Source organism: Pomacea canaliculata, linkage group LG10, assembly GCF_003073045.1.
Source record: "Pomacea canaliculata isolate SZHN2017 linkage group LG10, ASM307304v1, whole genome shotgun sequence".
Taxonomy (NCBI): domain Eukaryota; kingdom Metazoa; phylum Mollusca; class Gastropoda; order Architaenioglossa; family Ampullariidae; genus Pomacea; species Pomacea canaliculata.
In genome coordinates this window covers 15,849,988-15,869,113 of record NC_037599.1, presented here as the reverse complement: position 1 = coordinate 15,869,113, position 19,126 = coordinate 15,849,988, and the positions used below count along the sequence as shown (strand labels likewise).

General features: G+C 47.6%; 1 protein-coding gene across 2 annotated transcripts; it reads right to left on the bottom strand.

Moving 5' to 3' along the window:
* Positions 1-13,128: 13,128 nt before the first annotated feature.
* On the bottom strand, positions 13,129-18,673 carry LOC112573813 (transcription factor SOX-4-like). 2 transcript variants are annotated; one of them, XM_025254420.1, is made up of 3 exons: positions 17,211-18,673; positions 16,252-16,658; positions 13,129-13,374 (listed from the first exon to the last, which is right to left on the bottom strand). In XM_025254420.1, coding segments are annotated over exons 1-3 (1,605 nt in total). In that variant the 5' UTR covers positions 18,408-18,673; the 3' UTR covers positions 13,129-13,373. The 2 variants fall into 2 exon arrangements, with proteins under 2 accessions (XP_025110205.1, XP_025110204.1); XM_025254419.1 differs by having other exon boundaries at positions 13,129-16,658.
* Positions 18,674-19,126: the final 453 nt, after the last annotated feature.

Sequence of the window (19,126 nt, the reverse complement as noted above, 5' to 3'; positions counted from 1 at the left end):
GTACCTGCCTGCCTCCCTGCGACAAGAGTGCTGGTGTGTTTGTAAACCTGTTGGCACGAGCTTGCCGAGTGAGTGACTGAGTCCTGGCTGCCTAAACAGATTCAACTGCGCCTCACAAACAGTTTACGACTCGCTTGTTTCTGTGTAATGTTTGTGCTGTAGTGTGTGAGTGAGAACTATCACAAGTGTTTGTGTGTGCGGTGTTTTACAGTCCACTTGTTTTCACTGGTGTGAGCTGATAGCAGCAACTGGCGTTGTCGTGCACTCCACCCCGGGTAGCCTTTCCTGGAGATGACGTCAGCAGCTGACCGAGTGCGTGCATGACTTGCGGTGTGTTGGTGTATGTGTACGCTTATGTGTGTTAGTCTTACTGCGTGTGTGTTTATTTGTTAGTAATGTGATTTTTATATATGGATATATGCGCGTGTTCGTCAGTGACTGAAGTTTAGAAGACAGACAGACGAACAAAGAGGAAGGTATCATAGGGATAACAAAGTGAAAGGACAAACTGTACAAGAGCGACGTAACGGAAGTGTACAATGCTCTCTCGCTGTCAGCTGTCAGACACACAGTCTCCCGTAACGAGCATCAGGTACAGGGTCCCTCCCCCCGACACCCTCCCATTTCACCTCCAGCCACTCGCTCATGATGACGGCCTTCACCGACATCCTCCCTGTTGCGTCACAGCTAAAGGATGTTTTCTCAATTAAACATCAACATGTTTTCTTATAAATGATAACATGGCTTTAATAAGGTTGAGCCATCGCCATGTGTAAAACTCAGGTTGTTGTGGACATGAAAAAGGTGTGTAGGGGGGGAATGGGGAGGAAGAGGGGTTAGGGAATGTAGGGGAACACACCGACATATATCGAGATTGTAACTATGTATCCTAGAGTGAGGTACATTTGAAGATGTCAGAGGGCAAATTAACAGATAATGTGGCAGGTGACAGGCTGCAGCTACTGGGCGTTCACTAGAAAACTACGTCACCTAGCCGAGGCTAAAAATAGACAGTCGTCAGGAGAGCTGTCTCGCCTCCGAGCACTGAAATCTCACGTGACTTATTTCGTGACGCAGACAGGGTAAATATAAGACATGTGTTCTACACATCTACCACTCATATACCACTAGCAGACGAGGAAGGTTCAGCATTTGCAAGGACATCAGTTCAGTTGGTTCAGGACCTTGATTTACAGGGTTTTAAAAAATGATGAGGTGGATGAAATGAAGGGTGTGAAGGAATATAATATAAAGACTTGGTATCGGATGGTCGTGAGACAATTAAGCCAAGTCTCTTTAACTCAACTATAAACTCATCTATCTCTTTGTTGCCATGATATAGCCTTAGTTGCTGGCATGGCATAAAACACCAAAAAAACAAACAAACAAACAAATCTATCTCTTTGTGCACATCCTGGATACTTCCTCCCTCTCTCCGTCAGTCATGTGATGTTTTCAGTGCAACTAGGTCAGCAGCTGGGTCTTCTGACGGGTGCCGCGCGCTCTCAGCTATTCTACCCGAAAACCTTTACATGTTTGCCTATCCATGAAACTATTATCTATTTCTCAGATTACTTGCACTACAGTCTAGTGTTGTCTATTGTCTGAATACATGCCTTCGACCTGTCCAATATCGTTTTTAAAGCAGTCTATATATATTTGTCTTCTGACTTTTATGTGTATATCATAAAATGTATCTGCTCGATGCACGCGAGATCTCATACCAGCCTCTCTTTCTTTTCCCGACCTTAACCTTGCCTTATATGTACATATGTTGTATCTACAGATCATGTTGGACTGTAGGTACACATCTGTAGGACTGTAGGTACACGTCATGTCATGTAGGACTATGTGGCTGTATAAGAATATAGGAGTGGTCAGGAATGTTGTGATGTTTAATGTTATTCTTCCTCTTCTTTCATCCCTTGCCTTTATTGCATCTAGCGGCTACCTCCCGTCACGCCGGAGGCCCCAGGAAAGCCGTTGATAGATAGATGGATAGAGATATAGATAAATATACAGCCTGCGCCTCTATGCCAGGACGAAGCTTTGGCTACGGGGGAGCAGGGTGCTGTACAAGGCTGTCAAAGGCTACCCGATAAGACATACCCACAGGACCGCCCTGGCTCTAGCTCACCCCCTCCACACCCTTTAGCATTGTCTGATTCTTTTCCGCTGTCTGTCATTCCCTGGCTCCCCCCATCCTACACACACCCCAGCAGCCCGCGGATCTCATCCCTATCTCTCAGGTAACCAGCGACTGTCTCCCCTGGCAGTTGCTTTAACCTGTGATGCACTCCATGGCGCAGACTTTGAAGTGACAATGTTTCTCTTCACGCCTCGATAACCACAGCTGCTCAAAGACCCATGTCCGGACCTTGCATAACCTCCCGAGCTTTGTCGAGTCAGCAAGTGATGTTGTATCACGAGAAGATGACTGAGATCAGGACAGTTAATGATCGTTTCCCTCAGTTCGTTCTTTGGAAAGGGAGGTGTTGGAGACCTCACTCTTTCCAGACCCAGCTTTTTGTGAGGGGTGAGGGATTCCCCTCTCCTCTCCCTCTGGCGGCTTTATCTTTCCCCAACACTCTATGGAGTCCGGTGACTGTCCCCGAGAAATGGGTGCAATGGGGAAAGTTCGCTGTGGGTATTGCATCCGTTTCGGACACATGAAAGGAAGAGTAGAAGAAAAAGGAAGGAATAAAAAGAAAGACGAGAGTGGCTGATATCTTTGCAACTCACCGATAGAGGGCGCAGATTTCAAGTTACTGATTGTGGAAGTACTCATTATGTCGACTGTTTTATGCTGTACCGATGCAATCTCCCTAAAGTAGCAACAAAACGGAATATCTATATATGTCATCTTCAACGGGGGGACTTGTGCGTGACTGTTTTGCGGAAAGAGACAAGTAGCCAGGTAAGAAGACAGAGAGCTCGGCAGAAAGACGGGTACCCAGGTAAGACGACAGGTACCTGGGTAAGAAGACGGGTACCCGGGTATAAAGACAGGCATCCAGTAAGATAACAGAATGGAAAAGGAAAGATGATAGTCAGATAGACGACAGGTTGCCCAGTAGCGCCATGCTGTTTTACGGGTGGCGCAAAATTTAAAACTCTAATGCTCTCCCCTTGTGTTAGTGGGGTAAGAATGCACACGCCGCTGTCTGGGAAAGCTGATCTACCCGAGATAGAAATTAGTGCCGATGGTTGTCAAACTGATTCTGATGGGTGACGTCGAACAACGGCTAACTTGTCCCAGAAAAGCTCAGTGCAATCAGAAAGGACTCATCCATCTCTTTTTTTTATTATTTTTACTGTTTTAGCTGACTGTCAACAGGAAGGAACCAACCAATCATTCAATCAATCCTATTCATAATATTTTAGTGATCATGGCTTCTTTCAAGTCTCCCGCACTAAGCTTCAGTCGCACGTGAGTGTAAACCTACATTTCTGCTTCAGTCTGTCTTCCATATTTACCACATAAAGACAGGACGCCTGTAAGTGGTCATGCCGGCTTACGCGGTATATCGGCGACCTGACTTTGCGACCCCCATTTCCGCATTGCAGTGGCAGGTCAAAGGGCATCCGTCATACGTCGTGCTAAAAATACGGCGTGCAGCAGTACAATGCTGCGCTGCCTCGGCCCTGCATCCATGCAGACATCTGCACTTCCACTTCACCAGCTCATTGGCAGCCATCCCGGATTCAGCTCGGATCCAGCAAAGCAAACACCTTCCGGTGCATCGTCGATTGACCACGGCTGCTTCCGTCAAAGACGAAGATAGATAACGAATGATGGCGCGCCACTTCAACAGCTGAAACTACAGGGTGGGACAGGGCGTCTGTTTTCACGGTCCTGCTTTTTTTGGTGACCAAGAACGGGGTGCACTGGACCCCTAGCTGGGTGGCTATGGTCTGTGGACATGGCCGAAGGAGAGCAGAAGAGCGCAGCAGTTGTGTCGTTGCCGTAGCTTGCTGTATAAAGTCGAGGGCAGCTACGGCGCCACAACGTCACTTTACGGTTAAAATATCAACGAGGCGTGTCCACAATTTTAGTTTCCTATGTTTTTATTGATGGCGAAGACACCTTGTTTTTTTCTAGTCTTTTTATATTTATAACTGAAATCACTATTGAAACCCTGACACCTCCCTCCCCGTTTACCGCGTTGCTGAGGTAAGTCAGTTTAAATATACCCGGAAGTAGTTAAGCACGCGATAATATCTATTTTTAGTGACTTTCCGATATTTTTAGCTACACCCATGGGGTCCTATGGTTTCAATGTCGAGACTGATTATGACTTGAAACACTGAAATCCCAAAGGCTTTGTAACACAATATTGGATGCAGGATGTTTTTAAGCTCTGCACACACAGCGCGCGCGCTTTATTAAATCTGTCATCAGTCTGTCATCAGTCTGTCGTTAGTCCGTCATCAGACCCAAGATGTGCAAATGATATCAAAGTGTTAACTTCTATCAAGTCGGTTAAATCGGAGTTTAAAGAAAGTCATAGAGAAGAGTAGCTTTAGGATAGCAATATTGCTGTACAACAACTCCCATGGTGCACTATTCTCCCCCTCTCACCTCTCGGAAAAAATCAACAACCCAGTGCATCTTGTCAGCCCGTGAGATTGTAACAGGTCGACTGTTGGCTCTGCCCCAGGCGGGAGGGTGGTGGATGTTTGGCGTCCGTCTTGGGACATGTCAGGGGCAACTGTCGGCCAGTGTCCACAAGCTGCAGGAGGGCGAAGAGTTGCCAAGTCGGTCACCTGGCTCCCGTCAGGCCCTTGTGGTGGATAAACATGGCGTGTTTGACAGTGCGGCGGACCCGTCCTGCCCAGCAAAGGTTGCGACTGAGGTCCCCAAATCCGCCTGGGTACGGTGGCTGTCGCTGCTTCATCAGCACATTTCTGGCGATAAGCGGCCTGGGCCCTGTCTCCACTGCTGGCTGTCCCAGAGTCCTCCCACCCCTCGCCTCCATCTCGTCTCCGGTGTCGCAGTCGCACTCCTGCTGCGAGCCTGGCTGTCCTACCCTCCCTCTAAATGACACCTGCCACACGCACCCAAGTCATCTCCGCTGAAGACACGTCATTTTCGCTACAGGTGCATGACGGCTGTCCTCTCACCTGTGCATACAATATTTGGCACTTCATCTGTCTTGGATCATCTTTTCTGTTTCTTCAGCACATTCCACCTGCCTCTGCCCTGAATCGGCGTCTGATCACGTGAGCTGGTGGGGAAACGGTGGAGGTTTCCAGTCAAAACATTCCCTCTCCCGCCCTCACGTGACGGATGGATGGAGCTGTATATGTGACGGATGGATGGAGACTACACGAAGAGGGAATGAACACAAGAAGCATGCACCACGCTCCCCTCCCACCCTTGGCTTGGATTTAATTAAGTGTAATAATTATTAAAAAAAACTCTACAGTACATCTGCTTCATAACAAGTAAGATGCCAGAAGGAAGAGAGGAGAAGAAAGGTTCTCGTTACTCTCAGATGAATATTTTAATATTTAATTATACCTCCTGTTCCTTCTGTATACATTGCGTAGACCCTACAATGTTTGTACAACAAATGTCTTTGCCAGACCGCTAACCAGCTTGTCTCATTTGCAATTATTCCATGTGAGAGAGAGAGACACGAACAAATCACCGCCAGTGCCTATGCGATATTTATATCTCCGTCCGTCACTTAGGCAAGTCTTTCCTCAGCAACCTATTTGGTGTCAGTTGTTTTCAGGGATCTGTCTCCACGGCCTTATCAGGCTGCGACTGTGACTCAAGAAGGAAGCTGAACACAGACGGAAAGCAAGATTGGCAAAGCAGTCAGCTACAGTTGACACAGTGGACCACCTCCTATATGTTTACTGGCTGAGCAGCTGCGTGGCTGATATAAGCAATGTTTTCTACCTGACAAATCCTCCGACTTTCTGTTTGATGACGCTCGACAGTCGCATCGGAAACGGCCAAGCAGCAGCCCCTGCCCCAGTTTGCTCATCCGAGTGTCCACCAAAATAGCTCTGACGTGGTCCCAGCTGCCACGCGCCCTCCGGACTGGGTTTGGGTTCAGCTCGCAGCGCTAGGGAGGGAGGAAAGGAAGTTGGGGGGAACCTGGCCAAAAGATTTCGCGGAGGATGCTGGGGATGCGGGGAAGTGGGGGGGGGAGAAGAGGATGGGTGGCATCAACAACAGGGTTCGTGTTGCCGTTCCGCTGACCTCCCGCGGTAACGCTTCAGGGGCCTGCGTTTCGAGGGTCAGCCAGTCGACCTATGACCTTCGCCTTTTCCAGTCAGGTCGTGAGTTCAAAGACTCACGACGGGGGATTTTTGGAGCTGACTGTAGGATTGCAGAATCAGAAAATAAAACTAACCAGCTGATGATCACTCACTCTCACTCACACACGCACTCACACGCGCGTGCATACGCATCCACACGCAGGCAAAAGAATGTAAAACACGTGTGAACGGTGTGATGTCGAAATGTTTTCTCTATTAGTACCTGTGGCTCATCAGCAAGCAGTAATAGAAGTTGTGTGCCTGATGTATATTTACTGACATGTCATTGACCTATAACATAATTTTGTCTCGTGTCCCTCACCTTTAGCTCTCTACTGCGGCGTGTAGACGCCAACACCCAGCCTCCTACATCAAGAGCTTGGCTTCTCAACCAACTGTGAAACCATCATCTGACACCTGTAACAACCACATACAAATCTGGCCTCGGTAACTAATCTGCACTATACAGGGGCCCAGCACGATACTGCTGAAAACAGTGGAACACACAAACATCTGTACTTATACAAGTGGCCCAACGCATCACACCACGATAAACTGTCACAATACACCATATATAGCTATATATGCATGTTTCACGTTGCGTATGGGTGATGTATGATATGTAATATAGGTTGGTTGGTTGGTTGGTTGGTTGGTTGGTTGGTTGGTTGGTTGGTTGGTATGGACTTTTATTCATTCGTCCCTTGATTGAGACCGGTCGTTGGGACTCACTTTTGTGTTTTACACAGGACCTTGCCATTCGTAAGCAAGTTCTTCATCTATCCGTTGACCGCCCTCGGAGGCATCGTGAAGAGTTTTCAGCAGTGTTGTGCCAGGTCACATGGTCAAACCAGACCCGCTATCGTCGCTTGACTTGAAGTATGGGATCCTGGGATCCTAGAGTGTGGCAACAGTCACTGTTGTTATGTTCTCTGTGCGAGATCCGGAGAAGCCTCGATCCTCAAGCACTTGCTCTCGGATGTCTGATTCTCCTCTCTGTGTTGGCAAGCAGAGTCCACGTGTCACGTCCTTAAAGTATGCGTGACATAAATATAAACATACATAGTCAGCGACTGGCACTCTTCACGTGTGCCAGCTGTTGTGTAGGACGGAAGCCCTTGGCTAGAGTTGCTCACTATAAATAAGCATGACGCACATACTGTACTTTTCCCACGATCATCTTTTTAAATACATTCTTACCTTTGGTAACTGGCCTCCAACTTCTTCCGTGTTACCTGGGCTCTGCCTGTGGATAGGGAATGAAGTCTTACTTACTTACTGTTTACTTTCTGGGCAATTCATAGATAACGTTTAACGGAATAATCAAGTTATCCAAGCTTGAATTATCTTTTAAAAAATCAGTTTTCATCTAAAGCAGACCTGGGCAAATGCCGGCCCGCGGGCCGGATCCGGCCCGTCTCCTGTCTCTGACCGGCCCGCCCGCTGGCCCGCCCGCCAGTATATATACTATATATACAGTACAGTGATACCTCGGTTCTCGAACATAATTCGTTCCGGGAGGACGGTCGAGAACCAAATTGTTCGAGAACAAAAGCAATGAAACCCATAGGAAATAATGGAAACTGGATTCATTCGTTCCAAGCCCCACAAAATGCCTATTTACTGGCCTAATTTGTATATAATATGTAGAAAAACATGAGTCTCAACAAGAAATAAGAAATAAAAGTGTATTTATTAAAACAAAAAAAAAAAATGTACTGTACAGTACAGTAAATTGTGTTTCATTTACTGTACCTGTACCAAACTTTATGGCAGGAGGGAATGAATGTGGAGGGAGGAGGGAAGGGGGATGATTATTGTTTTGAAGGGGAGTCCTCTTCAATAAAAACAGAGGGTAACTGCTCTTCGGGTGTTTCTGTTCTCTGTATCTTTTGCTGAGGAGAATCAGAATCTTGCTCTGCAGTTACTTGTCTGATTTCTTTACGGAAGAATTTGTCAATTGTTTGCTGTTTTTTTCTCCTCTGCACTCACACTGATGACGCAAGCAAGGCGCGCTGGGCCGAATGAACGCCATTCGGCTCAACTCGGCTCATCTCGGACGTTCGGATGTTCAAGTTCCAAATATTTGTTCGGATTCCAAGACAAAATTTTCTCGAATTTCCTGGTCGAATACCGATTTGGTCGAAAGTCAAGGCGTTCGAGAACCGAGGTATCACTGTATTGGGTAAAACTGAGTTAACTATATTAGTCCGGCCCTCTAGAACCATACCAGTTTTTCATGCGGCCCCTTGGGAAAATTAATTGCCCACCCCTGATCTAAAGTAACGGCGACTAAAAATGTTAGGTTAGCAGTCGTGCACACACGTTTTGATGACGTCACTTGTAACAGCTCAATATGTACGACACTATACTGCACCGTTAACACTGCCGTCCATACCTCGGAGGCACAGGTGTACACTACACACAGACACACACACACTCTGTCCGTCTACAGACTACACAAACTAGGTCAAGCCAAAGGTGATCCTTTGGTCGAAGCTCCGCACCACGCGCGTATTTCTTTGGACTGCTGGCTGTCTGCCGAGACCAACTCACAGCCAACAAACTGAAAACACAACAGACCATAAAGCTTGCGCTTTTGTACCTCCGTCAACACGAGAGTTCGCATCATCTGCTCTTGATGATGATGAAATGATGATAGTTAAACCGGAAGTAAATTTATGCTTTAGCCTCGTTCTAGAAGTTAATGTCAGGGAAACTTTGTCTGCAAGCAGTCCAGAGATATACGTCCGTTTTCTCGATTCTCGGCGGCCTGCCGTCTTACCCACATTTGACAGTGTACCCTGGGGTGGTTGAGAGCTGATAGATACATAACATGACGGGCCTGTACAAAAATGGGTTTGGAAATTGGTGTGGGAAGTGGAGGGGGAAGGGAAGTGTACCGATTGCCGTTGGCCTTTGCCGAGCCTCGCTAATGATTCTACTCTCAGAACCAGCGCCGCTCCCTTTGGGTTATTCTGTCAAAACAAGAAAAAGAATGAAAAAAACCTGCGCTTACACACACACACACACAGAGGCAAATATATATATATACTAAATAACGCATGTATTCATATATATACCACCACATATATGCACACATACAGGCACACTCAAACACCCTCAAAAGCAAACAGTACCGCCCCCTCCTAGTTTCTGTTGACAACCCCTTCACTTTGCCTCACCTGCTTGTGGAAGGGTTCTATCAGATCAGTCAAGTGTGATGTCCGAGTATTGAGACCATAGTTTGAAGGAGGATGAAAGCCTTGGGGCTACAGAGTGAGTACGAGACTCAGTAAACCCTCTGTTGACCTCCACTCGTGTAACCCACTGGGGTGTGCTAACCTGCAGTCCACCTGGGTGTCTTGGTGACAATACTTCCTACGCTTGCGGACCTTTGACATTCCAAGAAAAGAAGCAACTCATCGCTGTTCTCATGTCAGAAAAGGTGAAAATACGGCGAGATAGTCACATCCAAGATGAGCTGTGATTCGGAAGTTTGTTGACCTTTCTGACAGACCGCTAGAACGCGTGTTTAATCATCATCATTGAAAATACTTTTTCATCGTCTTTAGAACTGTCATACATTAGCCCTCATTTGAAAAAAAAAGTGATACTAATAACTACTGGGGAGTCATTGAAACTGGTACCATTAAAAATTTTGTTCAAGTAGAAGTAAACCTAAATAAATACCAGTTGAATAATGTCAGCGGTTCACAAGACATTTACTGTGGCACGAGTCCTTGAGGCCGAGGACAGGGATAGGTTGCTCCGACGACTGTAAAAGATCATTCGATCTGTCGCACAAGGCCATAAACCTGTCACCTTCTGCGTTTCCTGATGATAAAAACATTAGTTAAGACAAAGTGTCGGCCATGCTGCTCCATTTTGTGTCAGTCATGCAATGCGGGTGCTCTGTTCACGACACATGCGCGCGCAGCCACATATAACCGAGTATACGAGGACTGGAACTGAGTACCCGGTATGGAGTGGAACTGAGTATCCGACATAGAGTGGAGCTTAGTGCCAGTATAAGAGTGGAACTAAGTACCCGGTGTGGAGTGGAATGTAAACTCTGTGACACCGAAGAAGAGGAGTGGGGTGGGTTGTGGGTGGGGTAACCGAGTTGAAGGCCGCCTACTCATACGCCGAGGCTGCGGAAGGCATCGAGCCGTGACTAAGTCTACAACATCAAAGAGATTGAGGAAAGGACAAGGGTCCAGTCTGACAGCAAGGAGTAGGGATTGCCCATCACTCATAATCGCAGGGAAATCCCAGACCCTTCTGCGCAGCCGATAGACTGGAGCGGGTGCGAGGGTACACAGGATGGGTCCATTAGATGACAGTCACCAACGAACCTCTTATAATAATTGAGAGAGAAGAAACACTTTTTTCAAGACCGGAACTGTTTTCCGGTGAATCAAAACAATTTGTGTGTGTGAGCGCGCGCGCATGCGTGCGGACAAACTGTAGCCAAGTCGTTTTGTGTGTGTGTGTGTAATATTGAGCGTGCTTGGCGTGGCTGGCATGGCTGACAGTGTGTGTTGGCAGTGTGTACCACACCAGCCCCCAGCCAGTGTCGGCAGTCCGTGACCTGTATCAGCTCGGTGCAGATGGAGGTCGGCAGAATTGGGGCGCAGGTCGGCCGCGCCTTCCCTTTCCTGTTAGCGGAGGAGGGTAATGGCGAAACTCAACCCCGTCCTGCACCGAGCCCCGACAAGTTTTGGTCAGCATCATCAGCAAGACTTGCCTCTGCGTGCGAGATCACATCGCAGTTCACATGCACGAGCATAGTGCAAACCTGAGTTCACCCTGAAACGAGCGGGAGGTTTGGGGTGTGTGGGGGGAATGGCATCTTACCCCCGCATCATTTCCCCTGGAATTAGTGGCTTTGTCCAGTAAATGAATTCATATTATCCGCATATCATTCCACTTCCGTTTATTAGGCCATAATTAGGCTTTTATTAGGCCGTTTATTTTATTTGGCGCCATCCAGACTACCTCCGTTCCCATCCCCCTCCCCTGCTTGACAAAACTTATAAGTGAAGCAGGAAACTGTGTTGAGGCGTGACCTTGATGGCAAGATTACGACTGAGAACGTGCTAATCTGAAAATTAGGTTTGTGACGTCATCGTTGTACACCTAAGGGCGAACTTAGGACGAGGGAGGTGGACAGCATTCGAAACTTGGTTCTGTGGCAGGTGAATGGCTGAACACAGTTTGAATTACGGGGATCTGTATTGAGGTGGGGACTGAACAGAAAGAATAATTGCTATATAGTTAACTGGAGTAAGAACAAATTTGCATGGAGTGAATGTGTCTCATCATTTCAGTAGCTTATTAAGAATCTGGTCTGTTAACGTGATTACAAAAGGTGAAGGAACGGTTTAGCATGTAAGGATATATAAGAATAATGACTATGGATAAATGATGGCTTTCTTTAAGAAAAAGGAAGCAGTGCCCGACGCAACCTACTTTCTCAAAGGTAGGATTCCTGACGGCTATAGATAATATGTATGTAGATGAAGATAAAAGCCTTGTCGTATGATTATTTGTAGCTTCCAATACTGACGGTGGATATATATTAGAAGTATCTGACAGCCTTGATTACATGTAGGCGATGAAGCCTCCTGTTAAAAAAAAAAAAAAAAAAGAAAATAGCTGACGATGGACTGACCAGCGAACAACTGCTCATTGCCGTTCTCAGCTTTACACACGAAGTAGCTACACAGTGAAACCATCATCTGTCGCACTCTTCTAAATTCTCTCCCCTTCTAAGCACTCTTGTGTGTTTTGTGAGTATTTTTTCTGCCTCAAGAACTTCCTTCCCTTGGCACAGTGGCTCCAGCACTTATCGCATGTAAGCTCGGTTGCACGCGCGGCAGGGTTGGGGGAACCGAACCTGTCAGTGCCTGACGGCCCGCTTTTAAGTCCTTCTACCGCTTTTTTTTTTTTTCTCTCTCTCTATTATTATTTTCATCTACGCCTGGCTAGAAGAGATTAGTAGGACAGGCTTCCACTCTAACCGGGTTACTGGCCGTTATTTTTAGCGTCTGACACGCCTGTCCGCAATGTCGGTCACGGGAGAAGAATTATGTCACCATCGTGACGTCACGCCTGTCCTAGCTGTGGGCTTCTCGCACGCGCACCATGTGCATGCGCACGCGCTGCTTGCCTGACAGCTGTCCTTCGAGCACTAGTCTGCACTTATAAGCTAATCGTGATTTTCATACCGAGGAGGAGTTCGAACGACTGCCATGTTCAATCCGGGTGCATGTTCCAGCAAAGCACGTTGCGCAAGCGCATTGAGTGACGTCACGACCGAAAAACTCGACGGTGCGCAACATACTTTTCTGGTTCGCTTCATTATGCTTAGCAACAGCAGTTGATATCAATCAGTACTGAAGGAGAGTTAACTGCGCAATGACCTTTCTGCTCTACTTTGCTGTTTGCTGTGCTATTCAGGTAGAAGTAGAGGTGAAGTCTACCCCAGGTGTACTTTGAGTAGCCAGGTGAGGTGAGCTGTGATGCTCTGTAGTTCGAAGCCCGTTCGTTATTAACATTGTTGTGTAGTGTTGCATGTGAAACGTCTGAGGGAAGGAAAGGTCACAGAGTGCGAATAGGTCTGGCATCTCCAGTCCTTGTGACTAGTGTGTTATTCCATTTCCATGGCATCCTGCTTCAGACCTGCAGACAATCTCTTCGATACAATCACACAGTCCCATACAATCACACAGTTCCATACAATCACACAGTCCCATACAATCACACAGTCCCATACAATCACACAGTTCCATACAATCACTCAGGCACATACAAACACAAGCCAGCAATGCAGCCAAGTCCAACATATAATATTTAACCGATTTTATTTTTTTAAAAATTGAATATTTAAAACTCACAAATACTGCTTACAAAAAAAGTGACCAAGTCTACAGTATAGTAAGGCATATTAAAAAAGAGTTCGATGGTTTTTGTGTTAGCGTACAGTACGGATGGTCCATTCTCACAACAGCCTCTGAACTTGAGCGACACAACAAGAGCAGCTCAGCTTAACAGTCTCTCCTTGTCCACGTGACAGCACCAGTGTCTAGCTGTCTGCAAGACCAACCCAATCATGAAATAATCACACAGCAATAGTAATAGAACGCGCTAGGACGAGAAAAATGTGGCTTTAACATAGTCAAAAAGTGTAACTACTGTATCTAAAATGCACTGACCCCAACAATCTCGTCCTTTAAAGAAAAAAAAAATACAATATATTATTAGCTTGAATTCTTGAATGCACTTGCTTAATGAATCAGCTGCACTAGCTGGATTCATCACTTAATCTTTATAAAAATGTTGTGCTTCAAAGAGTTAACTAAGCAGGTGGCTAAGTTACCTTGCGAAAGCAATCAAAATGCAACATCTTCCCTCCTTCTCTACTCTGAAACTTGGGGTTTGTGAGTAACGATACAGAACCCCAACAGTACATAAGAACGAAATGAAAGGACTGACAGTGCAATGATGCGATGAAAGGTGCAGAAAAAACATCAGCTAACTACTAGCAAGCTTGAAAATGAAAGCAAGAATGTGCATCAACATGCTGACATTTAACATTCTTTTCTGTTGCATTATGGGGTCAACTTCGCTGACAGTACAACCTACAGAGATACAAATGCTTAACTCCGTCTCTGTCGACAACGCACACACATACTGCCCGAATTATGCATAAAAAATTATCCTGAGATGTGTCATCTGTTGTAATTTAATGAGTAGGAAAATATACGATCACTTCTAGAAAATATATGTCGGATATTGTGTAGGCATATCTATTAGTTTTTTGTTTTTAGAACTATTCGTCCAAGTAATATAAACGCGATAGAAGAGGCACTTTCCGTGTATTAATGAATTAATTAATTAGTCCGCGGGACGCGAGACGGAACTGTAAAGATGGGGGGTAGGGTCGGGTGGGGGAGTAGGGAAGAGGGGGTGACATTCGCCACTGGCTGCTGACACCCGACACTGGTCGCCAGGTGTCTGGACTCAAAAGTGTCGGCCCCGAAAGCAAGGCACTGGAGCGAAACGGTTACAGGTCAACTGGCGTGAGTAACAGCCGAATGATGGATGGAAAAAGACAGCTCACGTAAATGTGAAAGGTCCTAGCGCAGACTCCATGGCCGACAGTTAAAATACCACCGCGGCCAGGCCAGAGTGGAGACTCTAACGGAGGGAGTCTGGAAAATAAACAAGGTCACACTTTGCTGAACAGCGTGAGTGGCTTTCAATTCCAATTAGCTAGCTGCTTGACGAAGATCCGAACTGGGACACACACTCGCCTTCTCACGTAGTTAAGTCACGCTGCGGTACGAGAGAGGTTCTCAAAACACAAGTTTGCATAAATCTCCTCGCTAACTCTCCTCGGAATAAACTGAGGAGCGCACATTGTTCGGTTGGGTTGGTTTGTTTTGGTTTGCTGAGACGGTCAGGTGGTTTGGGCACCAGCGTGCGCAACCATCACTATGTTTGTCACTGTATACTGTCGCACCACACTGTATGTCATTCATTGTATACTTATTGAAGCTGCATCAACTGGTCCTCGAGATAGTTTGGTCAGGGCCCTCTACCCGCACAGCGCAATAACCTAATGAGACTCCACAAAGCTCGATGGGAGGAGAGGAGGAAAAGTTGGGTGAGAAAACGAAGGAAGAGACAAGGGTCCAAGGTGTCTGGACCATCACAAGCAGTCTCCGTGAGCAGTATGTTTTACTCTTGCACAAGTGGACAAGCTATCTAGAAGTGGGAAAAGTCGATGCAGAATCCTGCACCATCAACGCCGTAATAAAACTTATTAAACAAGCGTCACCATGGTAAAAGATGAAGAGATTCGTTTGAAGAAAAAGCAGCTAGCACAGAGAAACTCAACTCTCCGTGTTGTTAATTAAACCGCCAAAAGGGCGACGTGGCCTAAAGCAACTTAGACTTGTGGGAGAGGCAGGCAAAATCGAGCGAAAAAGTATAATTATGATAAAATATTCTGAGGTCATCAGGTCAAAGTGATAGCTGAACGCTGATGGTGGCCAAAGATGTACGGGATGGCAGGGGAAGAGAGGGGGATGGAGGAAGGGGATGATGGATAGAGAGGGGAAAGACATGGGCTCGCCAGATCACGGCGTGTGTAGAAAGAGCAAGGGGGAAGGTAGGACGGGAAATAGCAGGGGATAGGGGGAACATGAGAGGGGAGGGATGTAGGACGGGAAAAATTTACCAAAGAGGACCTGCAGAACACATTTTGGCAAACAGGTCTGTGCGGAGTAGTGCGGCAGAAAAAGTCTTGAATACATTATCCAAACATACCCATCGGCATTTCATTTCACAGTCCACACTTCCCATAGTCATCTTAATCATCATCACATCATCACAGTACATCTCACAGGCACAGGCTGGCGACATGTTACAAAGTCATCCGCGCGCACAAGAAAAAAAGTCTGTTCTATTACACAGACCCACCTTTAACGAACTATTACACAGACCCACCTTGCAAAGTCTCTCATACAACGTCCACTAACTACGTCTGCCGTAGTCACACTCGCGTCCGACCCGCACTGGGTGCGCTCGCGTATTGCACTAGCCAACCTCAAAAAAATTTTAACACACGGTTGCAGACTGGTCCCCCGTTAAACCACTCACTATAGACGTCCCTGCGTCATGTCCCATCTTATTTACAATAGATATGTGTGGCTCTGATACTGTTTTATGCTCTCATCACCTTGTGCAGTCAATGATTTTATGTTTTTCTGTAATAATAAAAAAGTCTTTACAATATTCCGGCGGAAGTGTCCCGCGTGCACCCCATGGCACGTCTGGCGAACACGAGACCGTGCGAGCGGTCATGACGTCATGGAATTCTGAATGAAGTTTTCGGGGAGGGGCAAGTCTTCAAAGCGAGGAGAGGAAGGAGGCTCGAAACAGTTTTCGAAACAGTTCTCGTACCAGTTGTTGCTGAGCATGCCATGAGGCGGAACCGCGTCGCTGGCGTCGTGCAGTGCCAGACCCGCGTCTGCCGCTCCCACCCCGCTGGGCATGTCGGCATCCATGTCGGCGAAGGTGCAGGGCAGCGAGATGTCGGCGTTGTCCAGAAACACCTTCAGGTCCAGCGTATCCAGCGGCATCAGCTTCTCCACGTCGATGCCGTTGAGATCGTCTAAGGGCTCGTTGATGGGGCCGGCGGGTGGCAAGGCGGAGAAGGCGGGCTGGGGGGGCACGCTGGCTTTGCCCGCGGCGCTAGCCTCATCATCGGGTGGCGTAGATACTGGCGTTTCGTACACGTCTTGCTCGTCTCCGTACAGGCCGTTCTCGGGGCTGGGGGGCTTGAACACGGCCATGTTACCCGGGACATCCTGCAACACGGACAAGAAAACGAAGCTTTAGTAAAGTAGGTCACGCACATATACACGCACACACAGCAAAGATCTCGAGAGTAAGAAGGGGGGAGGAGGAATGAGGAATTTCAAATGAGGAAAATGGGTGTGAGTGTTGAGGAAAATCCTTCTGCTGAAACTTACCTCAAACAGGTGAAAGATAAATTTTACAACTGATAAAATCCATCATTAGTACAAGCTGCACTTCTTTCTTTGATAATTAAACCAGGGACCCTGGTAACCGTTGTTAACTAACCCAAGTTTACAGATGGCTAAGCACGCATTTGTATTGAGCTTGTCAAATTAAAGGATAGGTGAGATTCCAGCTACTTTTTACCTATGTATCTACAAAGTACAGGCATATAAAAATAAGAGAAAATAATACAATAAAATTCACTGAGAATGCAAGAGGTGAAGGGGAGGAAACTGAGATGGCGAGAGGGGAGGGAAGAGAGGTTGAAGAGACACAGGGGTCGAGAAGGCAGAGAGAGTGCAGACGAAAATAGCAAGTGGCCATGAACCGAGACTGACCTGATTACAATGCGGTGGCGTTAACTGCAATGGGGACACAGCTACTGCCTGGCTGGCTTTTATACTGTTTCGAAAGTCCTGGTCGATGGTGAGGCGAATGTTTTTGTGCGGTTTGCCGTCCCCGAAAACGGCGGACAGACGTCCACTCACTTCCTCAGAAAATGTCTGCATGATGGCCAGTTTGTCGCTGGGTTGTCGCTTGGCCTTGCGGTCTTCCAACAGCTGGCCCACCCGCTGCATGTATTCCCCCATGCTATCCTTCTTGTCCACTTTCACTGCAGCAGTGCCACCCTCGGGTACAGCAGCAGCACGACCGTTTGCCCCGCTGCTGCGAGCCCTGCTCGACTGGGTCTTACCCTTGCGTGCTGTCTTTCCACCCGTGCGTTCGGAGGGCTTTGACACCCGTCCACTGTCCGTCCGGACAGGTTTGGTGGCTGGCTTCACCTTTTTACGTGGACGGTACTTGTAATCCGGGTACTCCCGCATGTGCATTACGCGAAGCTTCTCAGCTTCCGCGATGTAGGGGGCGCGTTCTTCATCGGTCAGCAATTTCCATTGGCGGCCGAGTCGTTTAGAGATCTCGGCATTGTGGATGTCCGGCGAGTTCTCGGAGATCTTCCGCCGTTCGATCTGAGACCAGACCATGAAGGCGTTCATGGGACGTTTGACATGGTTGGTCGGTTTCTTACAGTTCGTCGCGTCCGTGTACGGCGTTCTGGAGTCGGGCTTAACTAGCCGGGATCCGAACTCGATGGCTCCCAAACTATCGTCCTGTAACGGCGACATGGCGACACCTGACCGCTGGCTGCTGGACGAACAAGGCTGCGGTGACATCTCTGAGATCGAAGGACACGGCGACAACCTCTCCGTTTTGATGGAGGGCTCCAAGTGAACGGTGTCGTACGACAGCGACGCCAGATCGTTCATGTTGATCTCCTTCTTCACCGAGGAAGGCTCTACCTTGGCGAAAGTCTTGGTGGGAAATGTAAACAGTTTCGCCAAGTCTTTCTGGCCGTCCGTGAAGTCAACAAACAGGCCATTGCCCGCGCTGAAGTTGATGTTGTTCAGCAACGCCGCAGTCGTGCACGGCACAACGGCAGCCGACCGCGACGATGTGTGCATCGCAGCCGCGAAGGAATCGCTGCAAGGCACTGACAAGAAGTGGTCCATCGGAGATTCCATCTCCATTATCTCCATGGTGGCGAACAGAAATCTCTACACAGACCGTTGGCGCGAGCGCACGTGGCTCAGAGCGCAGTGGGTGCAGACGATAACATTCAGTCTATGGCGACGTGTCCCGTCTGCTAAGTATTCCACACCGATAAGCACTGGCCAGCAACATCACACTCCCAAGCAGCTATTACTCCACTGGCGGTTGTAGGCTTCAGATCGAACTTTGAGTATCCATTCGAAACACAATGTGTAAAGCAGTCGTCTGCTCTGGCCACGCGGTTTCCCCTCACTTTAAAGACAGCCCCGAAGAGAGAGAAGACATGAAGGGGGCGTGCCCATGGGGACTTCAGCCAATGGCAGGCTTGCAGTGAGGTCAAATGCCTGTTTACCATTGGTTGATAACGCCAGCACGCCAAGATGATGACAGTTTCCGCGCAGGCGCAGTGCTCAAACACATGCCTGTAAGCTCCGCCCCTTCCCTCGCCAAGTCTACTTTCCCAAAATGTCGCTGTGAAGAGCGAAAGATCTCTGCTGGCTGTTTGATTATTGAAACTGTTTCAGCGACAAACGTACAGAGTATGGAATGGTGTTAAAAGTCACATTTATACTGAACACTCTGAGCACCAAATCTTCCAAACATTGTTTCAGATACCCTGTGAGTCTGAACCCATCAATGAACGCGAGCGTTCACGTGGACGGCGACAAACGTGTTCGCTGCGATCACTGCGCGTCAAACAGTCGAA